Raw genomic sequence first — 19204 nt, forward strand, 5'->3', positions numbered from 1 at the left:
AGGAGAGAGGAGAGGGGAGAGGAGAGGGGAGGGGAGAGGAGAGGAGAGGGAAGGGCTTCTATTATGCCCACAGCCTGCCAGGCTACTATCTTATTACCAAAGGAATAAAGGGAGAAGGTAAGAAGAGAAATTCCTTAAAGCCAAATATATCAGCTACTTATAATGTTTGATTCCAGTGATCAAAACCAATTAATTCTTCTCTAACTCATTCAGTATTGATAGTGCCTGAAAACCCAAACCTGAGGATCTATTCAACAACACCCTTCAACTCCTCATTCCTTTCTCCTTCCTAGACCAAACCCGGCATCTGTCTTCTCAGTAGGGGAGAATGAATGAATAAAGGCTCTTACACCAAAGTGATAGCAAGTGAAGGCACAGAACTTTCGTTTTCATTAACACAGAAAAGGGATTCAACTACCAAAATACAACGGACATGTTTACAACAGCATCTCATGTGCCAAATCACTCCACGGAAAATGCCACTCTCAAACACGATTTTCAAAGGCATAAGTTCGTTACCATGTGAAGTGTCCTGTAATCTTAATGCAAACAAGAACCAGCTGTTAAAAATCTGCCGTCCTTTGTCATGAGGGAAATTGTCCTGGTAACATTTACTACTTTTTTGAGACAGAGTCTTACTCAGTGTCCCTGTCTTGTAACTTGAACGCACACTGATGCACTGGTGTCTGTGTCCTGGGTGCTGGGATTAATTTTGCACCAGCACACGGGGCTTTGTTGACTGTGCTTTGAATGTGAGCTTTTATAAGACTGGTGTGAGCCCAGGATAAATTAGAGCTTGTGCGTTCCCTCTCACTCGCTTGCCTCAAAGGTCACACAGAATCCCATCGGACCAATATAATAAAGTGCTTTGTTTCTTAATGCCTGTATGGTCTGGGACCCTTCTTCTAAGACTGAGGCAGCACTGTCCATGGCTAACCCATTGAACACCAATGTCCAAGCGGTCTTCCATCTCCTTTTAAGGCCGTCCCTCTACCCCAACCATCTCCTCAGACAAGAGTGTCCCTGACAGGCTTTCCCTAAGAGCTGAGGGAGAAGAAGAAAATAAAAAACAAGCACAAAACAAAAGCAAACAAGGCAGCAGAGGAGAGAAAGATGTGTGGGCGTGGCTGAGGCGCATCCTAAGTGACTCGGGACAGGTTAGGTATCTGCACAAGATGGACAGTGGAGATAATGCACTACAGAGGTGAAGAAGGAAGTGTTTGCTGTGGGACCTCCTCACTTACATTAGTAAGGGGAAAGATAAAACATGATATGGTAACTGAGCCATCATCAGAAGAACAGCCACAGTGAGGTATTAAAACCATCAACTCCTCCCCACAGCTAACAAAGCAAGGAGGGGAAAGAACAGTACATCCTATCTTTGTGCATAAAATCCTAGTTAATTTGTAAGGCCAGCCTCAAAAAGGAGAAAAACAGAACAGAAGGAAAATTATCTTTCTAGACGCACTTATAAAAAACAAAACAAACAAACAAACTCAAGACAATCTATCATTTAAACTATTTTCCAGCTATTTGTGTCCCTGAATCCTCTATGCAATGCCTTGTTGAGTCCTCTGCAGGCAATAGTGTGTAAACACATTTGTGCCTACAAAAGTTAATTCTTTGTAACTGTAAGTCATAGGCTTATAGTTGTCAGACAAAGGGCCATCAGAAAGTAGAAGGAGGTGCACTATCTTGCTTTTACATCTCAGAAATCTCAGAAGTAAATAAATAAACCAAATATAGATTTTTTTCCACTTCAAAAGAAAAAAAGGCCAAAAAACAAAAACAAAAGGCCACCTGTTTGATTCACTAGGAAACGTTCTTATATCCTACAACAGTGCTCTCCAACATCAACTAAATCCTTTGTACCTGACACATCCCAAAACCCCATTGCTGGCACTGTAATGATTTTGGCATTTTCTTATAGGGGACATCTCTGAACAGATAAGATGTAGCACACAGCAAAACCCTCTTGGCATTCCTAAGGCAGTATGCACAGGTACCAATGTCACTAAAGGAACCATTTCCCACTGGCGGGTACACACACCAGTCATGCAAGAGAGAGAATTAGGAAAAGGTCTGTCTCTTTAAATACAAAAGCACCGTTACCTTATGCATTTTCTGTGTTTCTGTGGTTGAGAGTGTTCTTAAAGTGACCTAGAGAGGGGATCAGTATGGATAGCTGTATCCTAACCAGCTGGTGGAGGTTGGACTGTTGTAGAATTAGTTGAATGTGAAAGACCATGGTTATATTATGTTTGGGCATAAAAGACACAAATGCTTGTGAGTCTTGGACAGTATATACATGTATAGTATTTATAAGCCAGTTCAAGTCTCTTAAGGGAGTACCTGGCAATTATCATTTGCCCACATGTCAGAAGTGGATGGCTTGCCTTTCACTTGTCACTGAGAATGGCCCAGGTGGTTGGGTACAAAGGCCAGTCTAGAATGACTATATTTGGTGTGCTGTATCCACAGCCCTTTACTGGAGAGCCTAGGTCAAATGTACGTACCATCACTCACTGAGTCCCTGTCTACTAATGTTCTTTCAGTTTTAAGATTTATTGATTTATTTTAGGTATATGAGTACGTGGTGGCTGTCTTCTGACACATCAAAAGGGGCATAAGATCCTATTACAGATGGTTGTGAGCCACCATGTGGGTGCTGGGAATTAAATTCAGGACCTCTGAAAGAGCAGCCAGTGCTCTTAACTGCTGAGCCATCTCTCCAGCCCCATAATATGCTACATTCAAGTAGCTTAGTCTTTTTGAGATTTTGCTTTTTGTTTCACGGGAATTCTCCAAAATCTCGTTCTGTTTTCAGAACTATCCTGTTTATTTAGTGCCTTTAAGCCACTACAGCCCATAAGTTGCTTAATATCTCTTAAGTCACAGATAGCTTAATAAATATTCCTCCAGACTGCTGACCACCCTGGAATGACAACAGGAAGACAAAACCCCACAACCCCACCGTGACGGATGTACTTCCCCAGAGACCGCAGAAAAGGCGCACATGACATTCTCCTTGAAGAGTCAAGTGCTTCCCATTGTTTTAGTTTATTCTAGAAATAAAATAAACGCCATTCAGGAGAGTTTCCCAGCTTTCTTAAAGATCCATTTCCGTTCTTTTACTCTGATGGTATATGGGTAAATCTCATCTATTTTCAAGATGCTAATGAAATCGGTAGTCCATACTGGCTTCTGTATTCTAAAATATCTGGGGGGGGGGGAGATTCGTCTCGGCCTAGATAGATTTCTGCCTGTATCTTATAAAAAGACTAAAGGAACATACAAAAAATTTACTTAAACCCCAATGAAGCAAAGTTTAAAGTATATTTTCGAATTTTTACAAGCTTAAAAGATACAACTTCTATTAGACATTATAACACACACATACACAAGACACACGGTAGAGACCAACTCTGGATGCATCGAATTGTAAACAGACGGTAGTAGCTTACTAGGCAGTACTTAAATAGCCACTTGCAGGTTTTGCCATCTGGTCTCGCACTCATTTTCTGAGGTAATCAGAGCAGACGTCCTCAAAGACACAGGGAGACAGGCACGTTTCTTAAAGGCAATCCAAAAGTTCTCTGGAAAATGAAAATTTATCATCAACTTTTTTCTCTCAGAAATTCATGTGTTCTCTCTACCTGTGGAAGATGCCCTAGCAATGCTCGCTGCCATTCCAGGGACTGCGTACATCTAGAGTGTATACTTCTTTGCCACCATGTTTTTTCTCTCCTCTGTGCTTTTCATTGACTAACAACACTCTCATTAATCACATCCACAAAATTAATTTATCATCAATGTGTTGTTTCTTGGGAGGTGGGGAAGAGACAGTATTCGTTACTCAATGGGGTTTCCTTTATGCCAGGTCCAGATTATAAGGAACTGGACGTTCACCTTCGGAGGATGGAGTCTGGATTTGGCTTTAGAATCCTTGGGGGAGATGAACCTGGACAGCCTGTAAGTTGAATCCAGTGTATTTCCACACGTGACTGTTTTGTGCATAAATACCAGGAAAGCATCAAAGTGTGACATTGAAAAAGAAATGTTTAGAAGATTGTGGGGTTTTTTTCTCTATTCTATCTCTCTTAACAATACCTCACAACACACAAGCATCTTTTTGGCTGTTATCTCACCATTACTCACACTAGAAGGGGATACTACAGTCTCAAAGAATGGACCGATTCTTGTTGGGTAGTTCAATTATTTAATGGTTCTGGAACATGGGATTCTATAAGAGACAGTCATAAAATAAGACAGAAGAGGTGGCTGGAAACCATAGATTTATATATGTTTGCAACAAAAAACAACAAAGGCCAGAAAACAGAGGGGGTAAATAGGCATAAAATCAAGTTCTCTGCTACAAAAGCTACACCAGATTGAATTAAGTCATTATGAGAAGAGTATGTTCATGAATCAGCAGCAGTTGAAAGACTATGGAGAATCTGAGAATGGTTCTGGAGTAATCTTTATATTAATAGATCCATATAGCTATATGGATGCACATATTCAGAATGAAAGCATAAAGTAGCCGTACTCATTGATTCACAGAAAACATAGTGAACCTTTGTGAGTGTATAGTAAAATATCCTCCCCAAAACACTCATTGTAGAGATGGATCTTAAATGATGCTCAAGGAAACAGGAGCCCAATGTGAGTACATCACATCCTACCTCATATAAGAAACAAAACAGTAAGCATCTGTTTGGTCATCTGCAAGATAAGGATAGCTAGAATCACCATCCCATAAGGAATAAAGATGACAGAAGCTAAAAGTCTTGGTACCTTCGTCATTAACAGCTTCAAAGTAAATCTCTATGATCATCAGCCTGTCTGCCATCATATTAGTAGATTGTCTCCTAAAAGAAAGATAAAATTGAGTATCAGAAATTCCCAAAAGAAAAAAGAAAAGTTAGTCTAACAAAAGAAAGGAACCCATAATAATTAAAACTGTCCCCAGGTAGATGGCCTTTGTATAGACAGATAAGAGTGAGCTCCTTCACTCTGGAGACATTCAAGCAGAGTCACTGAGAGACTAAGAAGAATCATGGGGACACTTAATCTGCCCAACAAGAGAGGCTCTACTGGGTACTGTAGGAGGTCTCTTACTGCAGAAAACTCCAGGGAAAGGGTTTTCTAATTCCCAGGAACAAAATAGGCAACAATTACCCAGCATGCTCCTAAGCCCCCAGCTGCCAATGGGAAGACTCATTGGCCAAAACCTGGTCCCACTTTCCTTTAGTCTTTCAGGAAGGGAGAGGGTAGCAAGCTAAGGCAGGCCCTAAGGACCCTTAGACTTCCTGGAGTGGCGTAGTCACAGGAGACTTAGTTAAGGACTGTGCTTTCGTTTGCTCCCTTCACAGCTGCAGTCCTTTATCTCCCGTACCACCTCACTCAGAGATGCTCAGTCACCTGACCAGCCCTCCCAGCTCGTTTCCCCCAACAGCTCATTCCATATGCAAAGGAGTGAGATGCCCTGGAGCTTCTTCATAGATGTAAACGTGGACAGCACGTTGATTATCCTCTAGGCAGGGCTGGGGAGGGTAGACTAGCCTCTACAGGGTGTCTGTCTGGCTTGGTTTCCTTCAGAACTGTGCAGACATGCTCATTTGTTGACACTTTCTGTTTGATCAGCAAGAATTTCTATTTATTCTAAGCAGGGATTTCATCTTCCCTGTTTTATCTCTTATTCCATAAATGAAAGTAAGTTGTACCATTTAACCAGAGTGGCTCAAAACCAAGCTTAAATTCATCATCCGCCCAAGTCTACCCAAGACTCCTCCCATCAACTGAGTTTGCTAAACTACAAAGTAAAGAAAAAGAGTGTCTACAAATTTAGCTCCACCTGTAGATCTGGAGGTGCCTAATGTGTAAATTTCACAGCATACCAGGTGAATTTTGTCTAAGTTCACCGAAAGGCTGTGCACACTCAGAGTACATGAAGTACACTGAGTACTTGTGGATAGTCAGCAAGGGGTAAGAAAGGCTGAAGATTCCCTGTGTGCTAGTCTCCTCTGGCTCAGGAATGTTTCCAAGACAGATGCAGCCTCACCTGCCCCTGCCTCAAGCTGTGAACACCCCCAAAGCAGCCACTATGGGTTCTATGCTCTGAAATAACAGGACTCTCAGGCCAAAGGACATTCTGTGTATAGGAGTAATGGAAACATAGCCCAGGCTATCCTAGCCAGCCCTCCTTATCTCAGGGTGTTTTACCCTCAGAACATTCAAGTTGTTCTTAATGAACTACAAACGAGAAAGTGGGGATGGCTATGTCAGTCTGAAGCCACTGGAGACTGCCCTGTCTACCCACAGCCTTCCTCAGCTTTGGTAATTGGTCAAGACAACCAAGAGCTCAAAAACGTGTTATGATTATAGTTTTATTATAGTGAAAGAACAGGCCCAAGAAGCATCCAAAAGAAGAGACGCATACAACCAAGTCATAAAAGAAAATTCAAGCAGGAAGTCTTCAGTAGTCTCAGAGCCGCTTTGCCACCAGGGATGTCCAGCCAGGCTTCGGTGATTAATGTTCTTATTCAAAGTTTCATACATGGGCACAAGGCACTGAATCATCAATTTCATGGTCAAATTCTGTCTCTAGTGCCCTCTTTTTCCAAAGTCAGACTGACATCATCTACTTCAAAGGCCCAACCCTGTATTCACCAGCCTCCTACAATTGTTGGTATGGCTGGCCAGTCCTGAATCATCTCTGAAATATAAACCATGTCAGATAAGGTCCAAGAAGCTCACCATGGACAATAAAGACATTCCACTTTGAAAGTTACCTCTCATGAGGTACACCAGGGCGCTCCTTGGGCCAAGGTAAAATTATTTAGAATAAAATGACAGGTTTAAAATATACCAAATAAAAGAATGCATACTCATAATAAGATGCCACCATAAGCTAATTCATCCCTTTGTCTGCAATAGTGGGCACTGGGACACTGCAGAGCATGTGACAATAAACCCAGATAGAACTTGTCATGTTCTGGACAACATACCAACCTCGAGTCCTTTCCAAATAGATGTGTTCCCTGTTCCACAATGCACTAACTGATATGGTTTTGTTCAGCATACCAAACCATGAGCATACAGTCACCATAGAGACTGGCAAAGATCAGCACTGTTGCCAGGTGTGGTGGCGCATGCCTTTAATCCCAGCACTCGGGAGGCAGAGGCAGGCGGATTTCTGAGTTCAAGGCCAGCCTGGTCTACAAAGTGAGTTCCAGGACAGCCAGGGCTATACAGAGAAACCCTGTCTTGAAAAACAAAAAGCAAAAAGCAAAAAACAAAAAAACAAAATGAAAAGAAAAAAAATTAGCACTGTTGAATATACAGCAAGTTGTCACAGCAGGGTACTGGGGAAAGTTTCCAATTAACAATAATCGTGCCTTGGCTACCTTATACCACTCTGCAAAACTCCATGAGCTTCTTGAAGACAGGACTATGATAACCTGGTAAAACATATATGTGTTAGTTGGAACTGAAGAGAGTATTTAACCTCAAGACAAAGCTGAGTATTTCACAGTGAGTGCTGATCTGCAGCTCATACTGAGGCCTCTCTCTAGAAAGTGGGAGTGGCCTTGTTCTAGACAGGATGCAGTTCCAGTTCCGCGGTATTTTTACACGGCCAAGCACTGATTCATTTTTTAAAATATAATTTCTATTTTCTCTTGAAAAACAGATTTAATAGCATGTCTATTATAACAACTGGCTGGAGTCAGTTAAGACCAAGTAGGATCATAGTTCCAAAAATTCCCTTGATGCTTCTATTGCTCATTTACCTAACAGTCTTTGAAACTATCTTTTAAGACAGTTGGATTAAAAGAAATTAAGAAAGTGACTGCTTTATATGAAAGGAGTATCCAACCTAGGGCAGATTATGGCTCATATATTCCCTAAGCACTAACAATATTGCCATTTTAATTCGACAGAGCCTTAGATCCTTTCTCCTATGTATGAATACACATGTTGAACTATGAAACAGACATAAGGCATGGCAGCAATGATATGGATTTGGTATCTGCTGAACCCCTATGCTCAGGACTATTGAGAGATACGCCAGCACCCCAGTCAGTAAATATTGCCTTCATCCATCCCACTCCCCAGAAGCAGATGGGCTTGCTTAAGTCATGGGACATGTGTAGACTTAGCTAGCTCAAGAAGGAGGTAGACCAGTAGTTTACAACCTGTGGATCATAATCTGGGTGCTGTGACCCCTTTGGGGGTCAAATATCAGATATCCTGCATATCAACTATTTATACTGCAATTCATAACAATAGCAAAATACAGTTATGAAATAGCAACAAAGTACTTTATGGTTGGGGTCACCATAACATAAGGACCTACCTCTGCCCATTTCATACACAGGCTCCCAGATTCCCAGCCCTTCTGAACTTAGTCTTTGCATTCCTAGATCCTTCCTCTCCTTTAGCAGGTAGGCATAAAGTATTTATGATAAGTCTCAGGTTAGATGGATTTCTGGATATATTTATTGTTTTTATTGAGATTTATTCCTTCATTTAAATGATTTAAAGCATACTCCCAGGGCTGGAGAGATGACTCAGTGATTAAGAGCACTGGCTGCTCTCCCAGAGGTCCTGAGTTCAATTCCCAGCACCCACATGGTGGCTCACAACCATCTGTAAAGTGGATCTGATGCCTTCTTCTGTCATTCAGGTGCACATGCATCAGAACACTCACATGTTAAATTTTAAAAAATAAACGTAAAAAGATTAGAAGAGGTTAAGAAAAGACATACCCATGCTGCAGTTTTCAATTCTGGCCCTTGCACCATAAACTAGAAACCTATCTCATCTTAATGCAAGAAAAGCTAAAAAGTGTGCCTTCCTAACCAGACTGCCAACCTCAGAGGATGACTGTCAATAACAGGGAGTCAACTCCAAGAAAAATCTCCTATCAGTCTGTCCTTCCTGCTTCTCCACATTGCTAAGCTCAGCCAGAGCATACAAACCCACAGTCTGATTGCTAGTGTGCCGCGGAGGCTGAGGCAGGGAAGGTGATGTGATGTGTTCATCAACCACAAGTCTCATGGGTCACATCCAACAGGTTTCTGCCTCCGTATTTATGAAATGGTACTGACACCCCGGGGTTCACGTTGAACATGACAACTAGGTTCCCACAAACAACGAACAGCAGGACTCCTATTCAAGCAAAGCTTCCTCCAGGCATTTTTTTTTTTCTTTAAAAAGGAGATACTTTTCACAGTTAAATAACAATAGAAATAGAAAGAAATGAAAAACTGCCAGAGAGGAACAAAAATGAGATTCCCTGCTGTGAGTTGAAAAGCAATAGAAAGGCATCAAAACGGAAAGATCTAGAAAATATCGCAGTGGAGAAAAACCTTCGGAAGTAAAAGAAGACATGGTACAGACCTATCCCCTGCCCTGGAGTCTGACCACGTTCGCTCGCTCGCTCGCTCGCTCGCTCCCAGAGTTGTTTTGAAAGGAAAGGACCAGAAGTGTTTTCGCAGGACTTTGTTGCTGAACAGATCTGCTGGGGTTGTGTTTACTTGAGGCAGGCAGTACAGGAAGGATCAAAAGAATTTAAAGGCCAGCAGAGAGGGTTTGTGGTTGGGTTTTTGTTTGGTCGTGCTTTCTTTTTCTCATTATCTCTTCCCCCGGCTTCCTGGGCCCTCTGCAACTTGAATCTAAATTACTGTTTCACATCACACACTGTTTTGTTCTGTGCCCTCAGAGCTTGAGAGAAAGAGTCATGAAGGTGGTCTGTCTATTTGGAGCTTATTTATTTATTTATTTATTTATTCAGAATTTACTATATGAGCACCATATTTGCAACATCTTCTCCTCCTCTCTCCCCTGCCCCTCCCCTTCCTTCCTCCAACTCTTCTCATGCCACACAGACCCTAGTCCCTCTCTAGTTTATGGCCTCTTCATTATGTATTATTGTTACATAAACACTCACATAAATACAACTTGCTAAGTCCACTTAGCATGGCTCAAATGAATATGATTTTAGTGCTGAGCAGTTAGTATTAGAGGACATGATGGAAAAGGTCCTGGCCATTTATGGGCTCACTGTTTTCTAAATTTTCCCACTGAGTTTTTCCTTCCAGGAAGAAACAATAGAGTTGGGATAGAGTGTTCTCCTGAGTGTGGAGAAGGGGACTCTGAAGGGTCTGAGGCTGAAGTGTCCACTGAAGCCAGAGGGAGGTGAATAGGCAGTGTTACCTGAGCTGGCTTGCTGGCCAGTGTGATCCATGGTCAATAAGACCAGAAGGACGCTATGACTTGATACATAAGAGAACCCACACCAGCAATTCTTAATATACCCAGAAAATGACTAGTATGACGGCTGGGGACCAACTTGGGATATGACTAGTAAGACCATAGGTTTTGTGGCCATTGAACTAAATGGAAATGCTCAGCGTGGCTCATAAGAGCATGAGTCTTCCATCAGCTCCCAGGAGCTTAATAAATACACAAAATCTGATACTTGGGCTGGTTGTCGTGGCACATGCTTCTAGTTCCACCTCTTAGAGGTCAAAAATTGGCATGTTTCTATGAGTTTGGAGCCAGCTTGACCTACGTAAAGAGTATCACAGCAGCCAGGGCTACCTAGTGAGCCCATACCCCAAAACAACCAAAAATAATATTGATAACCTGATACCTTATCTCTGGCCTGTAGAATCCCAAGGATGGGTGGGCTGGAAGAGTTTAACAGTGCATAATAGGTGATACCAAAATACCCTAACACTTGGGAACAACTATCTGAAAGGGTCAAGGCATCCTGAGACATGTTCGCATGAGCTTACACCAGTTTGTAACACACACACTGGAAAGTCAACATGAGTTACTTGTGAGAGTGATAGGAGATCAAGAGAGAGCCACAGATCATCCAGTCCCTGCAGTTAACATAGCAAATGGGAAATAATAGATATCAAGTGTGCAAATTATATTCAAAGGTTTTTAAAAACAGGTTTTCCTGAATAGAGAGACACATAGAGCTTTCTCTGTATCCCCAATGAAATATAGTACACCAAGGTATGGAGCCACCACAGGCTGAGAAGCGAGGATAGTGAGAGACCTGGAAGCCTCGGCAGTATGAGTTTTCGGCCTCCGTCAGCAGAGACAGCTGCTCCTGGTGGACAGAGAAAATGTGCTTTAACTGATGGACAGATACCTCTAATGCCTATCGGGCACGCCAGGCTCACGCCGGGTCATAATGCTTGCCTAGTGCATAGCACACATCAACTCAATAGCTACAGCAACCTTTTAAAAACCAAAATAGAGTGTATGTTATCCAGTATAATTAGATATTATTATACAAAAACCAATTACATAGTGCTACATAATAAATAATAACATATTGAGTTTATTTAAAAGTATTAATTGAAAAAATATAAAGATTTGAAAGAAAAAGCAAAGGAAGGTTTGAAAGATTGAAACTCCAAAACAAAACTTAAATGTGCCCAGACAGAAATCAAAGTGATAACTCACCTGGAAGTTTCAACCCTACTGGCTTTCATAGCTCTGGAAGGTCTACATGTAATCACTAAAAGCAATTGCAGTCTTCCCTAGCTGTGAACCATGTGAGCTCTAACGACCAGCCTAGTAAGGCATGCCTACTGCTGCAAAAATGCCACAAAAGTCACGGGTGTAACCAGCTACCTTCTGATCCTATGTAAGGCCTGCTATACAAGTTGAAAACAATATCTGCCACCACTATTAAGGCCACCAAGAACCTGTAGCTAAAGTGATCATTAGCCCTAGAGGAGAGCCTACAGATGTCACTTTGCCAAACAGACATAAAATTCATCTGATTCCTAATGACATTGTTATACACGCAGATTATTACTTCTTTCAGTTCTCACCAGGACAGCGGTTAGCACAGAAACCCACAACTAGTCAAGGTATAGAGAAGATGAGAACATGAAACACTCAGCTCTAAACCAGACATCTACAAATCAACCATCTTCCTGGGGCTTAGGGATCCTTACAAAGAAGGCAGGGCAAGATTGTAAGAACCAGAGGAAGCAGACAACACCAAAGAGACAGGGTTTCCCAGATATAGAAGGGCAGTTAGCCATGTGAATCCACAGTTCTTAGGACAGCACAAAGGCTGTGCAAGCTATAACCAGACATAACCTCGGCAAGGAGAAGGGCAGACAGAAACCAAGGACCACCCTTAGCTTAAGAGCTACTGTCAACTGATAGCTGCTGGAAAAAGGAGGGTCAGTTTTCTTTAAGAGTATAGTTCCTGGTGGGTCCCTCCTGCTACAGAAAAGGGTGCACATCACAGAGTCTTTGGGCAGCACAAACTGTAGTTGATGAGTTTAGGAAGAAAGAAACAACACGGAGTTTGGTGGGTAGGGAACAGGGAGTGATCTAGGAAGAGTTGTCAGGGGAGACGGCATTCAGCCAAAATACATGGTATGAAATTCTCAAAGAATTAACAAAAAAGATGTGCCCGTGCACTTCCCCGTCATCTGACAGTTCCGAGTGTCAGCTTTCAGGGATAGCTATCCAAAGCAACCCTAAGGCTCCCTTGACTCTAAGGCTCACCTGCTACTCTTCCCCATTGCACATGCCTTCTGACATTACTATTTAGCTTGCACACTTTTTACATCGTTTACGCGCCACAAGAGTGGTGGTTCCATAAGTTGAGGATTATTGCTATCTTTGCTGTGGATTCCTGGCTGTTATATAGGATCCCTGTGCTCCATGAGTATTTGTTGAAATGAATAAATGCAGAGAATATGACCTATCACTGCAATATGGCAGAAAAGAACTGTTCTCCGGGGATCCTCCTTCAACGAGTAACACAAAACGAACAGCAAGGCGGCTTCAAGAGTGTGTCTACACCCTTGCCTTTTTCTCACAGAAAGAGAGAAACAAGAATTTTCCCAGTGTGTAAATTATCTTTCTTATGTTTGTATAAAGCCCAGGTAAAACTATGAGCTCTCATAGCTGTAAATGTTCACCAGCCAGAAGCAGAATTTTGCCTTAAAGTTGGTGATTATCCAGCCAAAAGGTTCATAAACTGTTTTCTTTATAACTAGTTATAAGCTCCTCTATTCCCTGTGTACAGGAAATTTAAAGGTTGAAGCATTTTCTTTGGGCAGACCCTACCTAAATTCAGTTCTTCCTGGAGCAATAGAGAAACAAGCACTTATTTTTTAAGTGGCTTTTGTACAAAGCACTTAGAAATCCTTTGAAGCATTCCATAGCGGACTGAGCCTTTTGAAGAATGACCAGAATATCTGAATAGAAAGAAATTCAAAAATTCAGGTTGGCATGGCAATAAAGGAAATAGAGACTGTCAGAAGTGTACCCAAGAAGTGTACTCAAGTAGGTACGGCAGGTCAGAGGGGAAGGACAAGACCATAGGTAACCTAAAGCAGAAGGTGCAACACCATCCCTGTGATAGCAGTAGTGAATGGCTCATCAGAACAGTGCTATTCATTGTGGAAGCAGCGTTACTTCTCACCCTAAAGCCAGGAATAGAAGAAGACTGCAGCAATATTGTAGAAAGTAGTCATCCCTCTATGCAATGTGTAAAGCCCTGAAATCCTTCCGACTGAAATGCTGCCCGTACTTAAGAGGTCCGATGCATTCAGAACCAGTTGCCATGTTGACAGACATGAAAAATTAGGACTAAGCTCGGGAGCATCCATTCTGGTACCAAGCCTGAAGACATGCCGCTCAGGCTGGGGCTATTCTACAAGCTGGCTGGAATCCACACATCTGAGACTTGAAAGAAATTATTATGCCTGAAAGAAATCAATTTTTGAGCAACGAATCGCTTTATAAGGATTTAAAACCTAGAGTGAGGCCTCTGTGACATTGTCAGGCTGATGGAAACTGCTGCCTTCAGGAGCCAGGCAGCTCAGCCAATGACAAAAGAAAAAAGAGGCCTGTCGTGCATGACTCGGAGAAACTGTTCTGTAGGTTAAACAGCAAAACTAAAATACTAAGTACCATTTATTTTCCTCTGAGATAGAAAAGGAAAAAAAAAAATGAGGCCTTGCTTATGGACACTAAATCAGGTGATCCCGTCAGGTTGTAGAAAGTCATATACACTGCTTTGCATCATGGTCCTGTTTGGCGTGGTATAATAATACCTGTGTTCCAAAATGCACACCACCTCTCTTCCTGGCACAGTGGTACTGTATCTAACATAGAAATGTTTGAGGGGCCATGGAGCTGGAAACGTTCTAAGGAAATTCTCAATAGATGGAACAAGAATTTGGAGATAGTTCAGCTGAGAATATTTGAGTGAGCTAATTGGCCAGAAAAAAAAAAAAATGTCTTGTTCTTTTTGCTTTACCCTTCCATTGTCTCAAAGGAAACAAGCAAGCAAAATAAAATAAAATAAAAATTGTGACCCTCTGTCAGAGTTTAACGGGGAGCAACAAGTGGTTCCCCCTTACATTCGCAGGCCTACAATGTGAGTCATGCGAAAGTTAAATTCCTTCCTCACATTTTCTCATTGGCTTCTCCCATCATTATCATCCCATTTTGTAGATGAATAGAGTGAGGCTCACAAAGCTTAAGAAGCTTAATTCAAGTCTGCACAGTTAAGAACTGGGGCCAGGACTCGTTCTCTACATTATTTCAATGCAGATGTCCTCTGTGGTAGCCGACTACTGTCAGCAGACTTTGAGTTATAATTTCCCTTGAGGCCCACAGCATATGAGCCAGCAAGCAAGTGTCCCCTCTGGGAAAGCAGCAGTAAGTGGTAGACAGTGGGGGACAGTCCCTGTAATGATCCTTCCTGCCTCTCCTCACCCACTTGTCAAGAGCGTGCCCTTGTATATATGTGTGTGAATGTTCTCTCTAGATTTTGATCGGAGCCGTCATTGCCATGGGCTCAGCTGACAGAGACGGCCGTCTGCACCCAGGAGATGAGCTTGTCTATGTGGATGGGATCCCGGTGGCTGGCAAGACCCACCGCTATGTCATCGACCTCATGCACCATGCGGCCCGCAACGGGCAGGTTAACCTCACTGTGAGAAGAAAGGTGCTATGTGGAGGTATGTACTGAGGTGGGCAGCAAGAGCCGGGGGGAGGCAGTGGGATGCTAGAAACAAACTAAAATTGGTCTCTGTGTTATACAGGGACAGGAACAAACCCCATGTTCTCCACGTAACAATTTTTCAACATGCAGTTTGACAACCCTGCTGATCCAGTCTCTCAGGCCTACATTTTAAATGTAGTCATTATATTTTTCTAGCAAAGCCTGGGGCTGATTCAAGATGTGTGTGCTCTGTGCTCTTTGATATATGCTTGTTATGAGTAACACATTATAATAACAAAAAATATGCCATTTGAAAATGTTTCTCATTGTGTTTACAAACAAAGGACTCCAGCACTTTTGTACTGTAATAAGGACAGCGGGGTGGGAAGTGAGCTTTCATTGGAGAGCCTGAGATAGGTAACAACACACCTACCACCCTGAACGGGGACATACAGCTCTCACCCTGAGAAAACAAGTCATATAGCACCAGGCTTATGAAACAGATAAATTACAAGTAATTCTTCCCTTTACAGCTATTCTCTTGGCTTCAAAAAGAACCCACCAAAGACATATATTTAAAAGCCCATTTATTCATAATTTTGTTTCACTTGCTTCTCTCTACTATGAAGTCCCACTGGAGGGCTGTGTTCCAGAGGGTCTGTCTGCTGCAATCACCATACTGAGTAATGTTAGCATTACAGATGGGTGTTTTTCCCCCTAAGACTTAACTGTCCTTTGCCTTGTGAATCACAGAAGCAGAAACTCCAGCCATGTTCCCCTTTCACCCTCTGCCCACCCGAGTTCACTGACCTGTCTCTCCGGGGACTTGAACACCCTCTCACAGACTCAATTCTAAAATTAGGAGTGACCTTGGCCACGTGAACTCTTTGCATTACAGATAAGGAAATTGAGACCCAAGGAATAATAGATTGCCTAATGGACCACAGTGAGTTAGTGACGGTGCCAACGTGGACTTATTCCAGGGCTAGTCTTGGTTCTGATGCTATTATGAGCTCCAGATTCCACTTTGAGACACTCCCCTCACTCCCAGAGACTGCAAAGACAGGTAGCTGCTGATTTATGTCACTCTCAAATACTTCCAAATGTGTTCATATATAACATTGGAACTTTTTAAAAGGCCACCTGCTAATCACAGGCTGTGGGAGAATCAAAGGCGTAAGATTTACTGCTTGAACTAAATATCTTTTTCTTTTGGGTTCCCTAGAGACTAGACTTTGAGCAAGGGCAGTCATTTCCAAGGGCGAATCAGACAAATCATGAGCCTTCACCAGCAGGGACCGCTATATATCTCACACTGGATAGAGGTTTTGCTACGCGGTGCCATTTGTCTTCCAAAATCCACGGTGTACCACTTGACCCAAAGAAATAAAACACCTTGAATTATGCCTTCTCCTCGAGCAAGTGGCCAGGATGGAGACGGTGCTTGCTTGGTTAACATTTAACCGCCTCTCTACCTACAGTGATTCTTAACAAAACAAAACAACCCAAAAAAGTTTGATGTACCTATGTACTGTAACCTGAAGGTAAATGAGAAAGACAGCCGACGTAGGAGGGACTAGACTACAAAGTGCAAGTTCAGTATACTGACGTAATTTCATGCTCTCCTGGCCCCAAGCTGAGGATTGCAAATTAAATCTGGTTCTAATCAATCCAAGCTGTTGGAGTACAGGCCAATGCTGCACAAAGGTACTCTTGCTGGTTGTAGGGCATTGTAACGTCTGTAAAGGGCCCTCTCTGCTGCAGTTCTTACAAAGTTTACTCTGCCAGGCTTCAGGCTCCATTTGGGGTGCATTTACTTTTTGATAGCATTCCCCTACAGATTACTCATGCTAGGAGAGACTCTGTGTTCATCCAGCCTCCTTGAGAGCTGCATCTGTACCAAGAATGATTAAATTCAAGACATGCTTTGAGAGTAACATAAACACCTAAAAATCAGGGTAGAAGAAATCTACAAGGCATAGAAAAACAAACTTCTGCATTACTGTCATCCCATCAAAGTGATAAAGGTCAATTCAGGATGGGGCAGACAGGGGAGATGTCTTTTTAAGTAGTGTTGCTGTTATTCTGCTCTGGTAAGCAAGGCAGTGGGAGGGGCCAGCGTGGCTTAGGATGGGAAGGTCCAGAGCTGACAAGAAGTGAGCAGTCAGCTTAGCAGAACCACAGTCATAGAAGAGAAATGGTTGGTGCGTTTGCTCTCCACAGTGCAGTTTGAAGCACAGAGAACTGGGGAACTGTCCAGTCAAATAGATTTTACCCTTCTCTCTTGCGCTGGCCTTGGCTCATGCAGACAGACCACTGCTGGTTTCCACACTGATGCTTCGGAACAAGAGCACAGGCAGGATGGCAGACAGATAAGTTAGGACATTGGACAAAGATTAAAAGAACACAAAACCCTTCTACAAATATTCACTCCTAAGAAACACGTATACACTAAAAGTAGTGAAAGGCAAATTCTTTTCATCTTTAAGCTGGATCATCAAAAGTGAGAAATTGCTGCGTTAGAGAGCAAACGATGCCGTAAACCTCCAGTGTCCTTTGCCTGGGAATCACAAGCACAAATCTTGTACCTTGAACTAGTTTTGAGAGCTGTCTCATCTGTGCCACTAGCTCCAGCATTTGGTTGGATTTCTCCCCCCCTGAGGATATTAGGAGAGTGGCTTTAATTACTCTGCTGAAAGTATAAATATTTAAGTGTTTGGTAGCTCAGCTTGGAGATGTTCAACTTAATGACACATTGTTTTGGATGCCCACTGTTTGTTTGAGAGTAAGATGTCCCTGAGGAACTCCTTAACGTGTGAATTGAGAATGGATATGCAAGAAAGTTTTATGGCTTAATCAAAACATCCAGTCTTGTGCTATCAGCATCTTTCTCCAATACCCAAGGAGAATATAATTCTTGGCCCAATGTTAAGGAAGGGGAGCCCATTGGCAGTACAGTGAAACACACTGGTGGGCACTGTCCTGGTCTTGGTCTAGCCTTTGTCCATGTAAGTGTGTTCCCTTTCCCTTTGTAAATATGTTACCCATCCAGTAAACTGTCTACCTTGATGAGTATAAACCAATTGTAGCTACCCAAACAGGGTCAGGGACATACCCAGGGCTATCCCCTTTCCCAAGTGGTACTATGATGGTGCCTATACATATGGACACCCCTACCCCTGTATAAGACTATATAGTACATGCATGCCCCATGGCCCTAGCTATGCTTCAAGGCAAGATGTACCCATTACAGTCTGGAAGCAGGCACAGTCCATCTGGTTTACAGAATCCTCAAGTCCTGCTACCGAGAATGGGGATCTAAAAGAGAAATGGAGGCTCTGATCAAAAAAGTCCTGCTGGGTTCATGACTTCCTTATTTAGTGAGCAGATGAATAAATTGGGTATTTACAAGAGGTATCGTGGAGCTGTCAGAAATATGGTGGCCATGATCCAGCTCCAAAAAGTCCAGAGAAATTACAAACCCCTATTCCTATCATATCTCTCTATTAATAAACACCAATTAATCGTAACAAATAGCATTAAAAGTTTAGACCAGAAATGTGCCAATGAGAAGCAAGCCCCACCAGGAAGAAACATTTAGGTCCAAAGCTTCTGACCTACAGGCAGCATCAGTCCATCCCTGCCCTCCAAAAGGAAGAGTCTCTTCTAGTAAAGTGCCATGCTGTTTTCTAGTGTCACTAATGGAGACGGAACAGAACCTAACCTGAAACCTAAGTATTTCACTTCAGGAAATGCGAAATGGCTGAATCTTGAATGGCCATGCGTGTATGAGGCATCAGGTATTTTTTGAAATTAGTATGGTGTGGAGTCACCTTCTGGCCTTTTTCTTTATTGTTCAGAAGCAACCCTGTTGATGTGCTATGCCACAAAGAGTTTTTTGAAAGAAAGCAGTCTTGTCCAGATGGAGAGCCAGTTGTATAGGAAGCACTTGACGTCAAGCAACCCCTCAAAGACAACCATGCTACCAAATCCCAAGGGACAGAGACCAGAACAACCCTGGGACAGCTTGAACAGCTTCCTAGTTAACCGCCTGACTTAAAACATGCTCATTTTTGCTCACAGCCAGCTATTGGATGGAACACAGGGTCCCCAATGAAGGAGCTAGAGAAAGTACCCAAGGAGCTGAAGGGGGCTGCAACCCTATAGGTGGAACAACAATATGAACTAACCAGT

General features: G+C 42.6%; 1 protein-coding gene across 9 annotated transcripts in view; it reads left to right on the plus strand.

Moving 5' to 3' along the window:
- Nucleotides 1-19204, plus strand: part of Magi2 (membrane associated guanylate kinase, WW and PDZ domain containing 2) — a 1405204-nt gene that overhangs the window by 1242657 nt on the left and 143343 nt on the right. For all 9 annotated transcript variants that reach the window (XM_021191616.2, XM_021191614.2, XM_021191615.2 and 6 more), the window contains 2 exons: nt 3881-3972; nt 14834-15026. In XM_021191616.2, the coding sequence (XP_021047275.1) occupies nt 3881-3972; nt 14834-15026 (285 nt within the window). The remainder of the gene's footprint in view (nt 1-3880; nt 3973-14833; nt 15027-19204) is intronic.

The sequence above is a fragment of the Mus pahari genome, chromosome 2 (genome assembly GCF_900095145.1).
Source record: "Mus pahari chromosome 2, PAHARI_EIJ_v1.1, whole genome shotgun sequence".
In the NCBI taxonomy this organism is placed as follows: domain Eukaryota; kingdom Metazoa; phylum Chordata; class Mammalia; order Rodentia; family Muridae; genus Mus; species Mus pahari.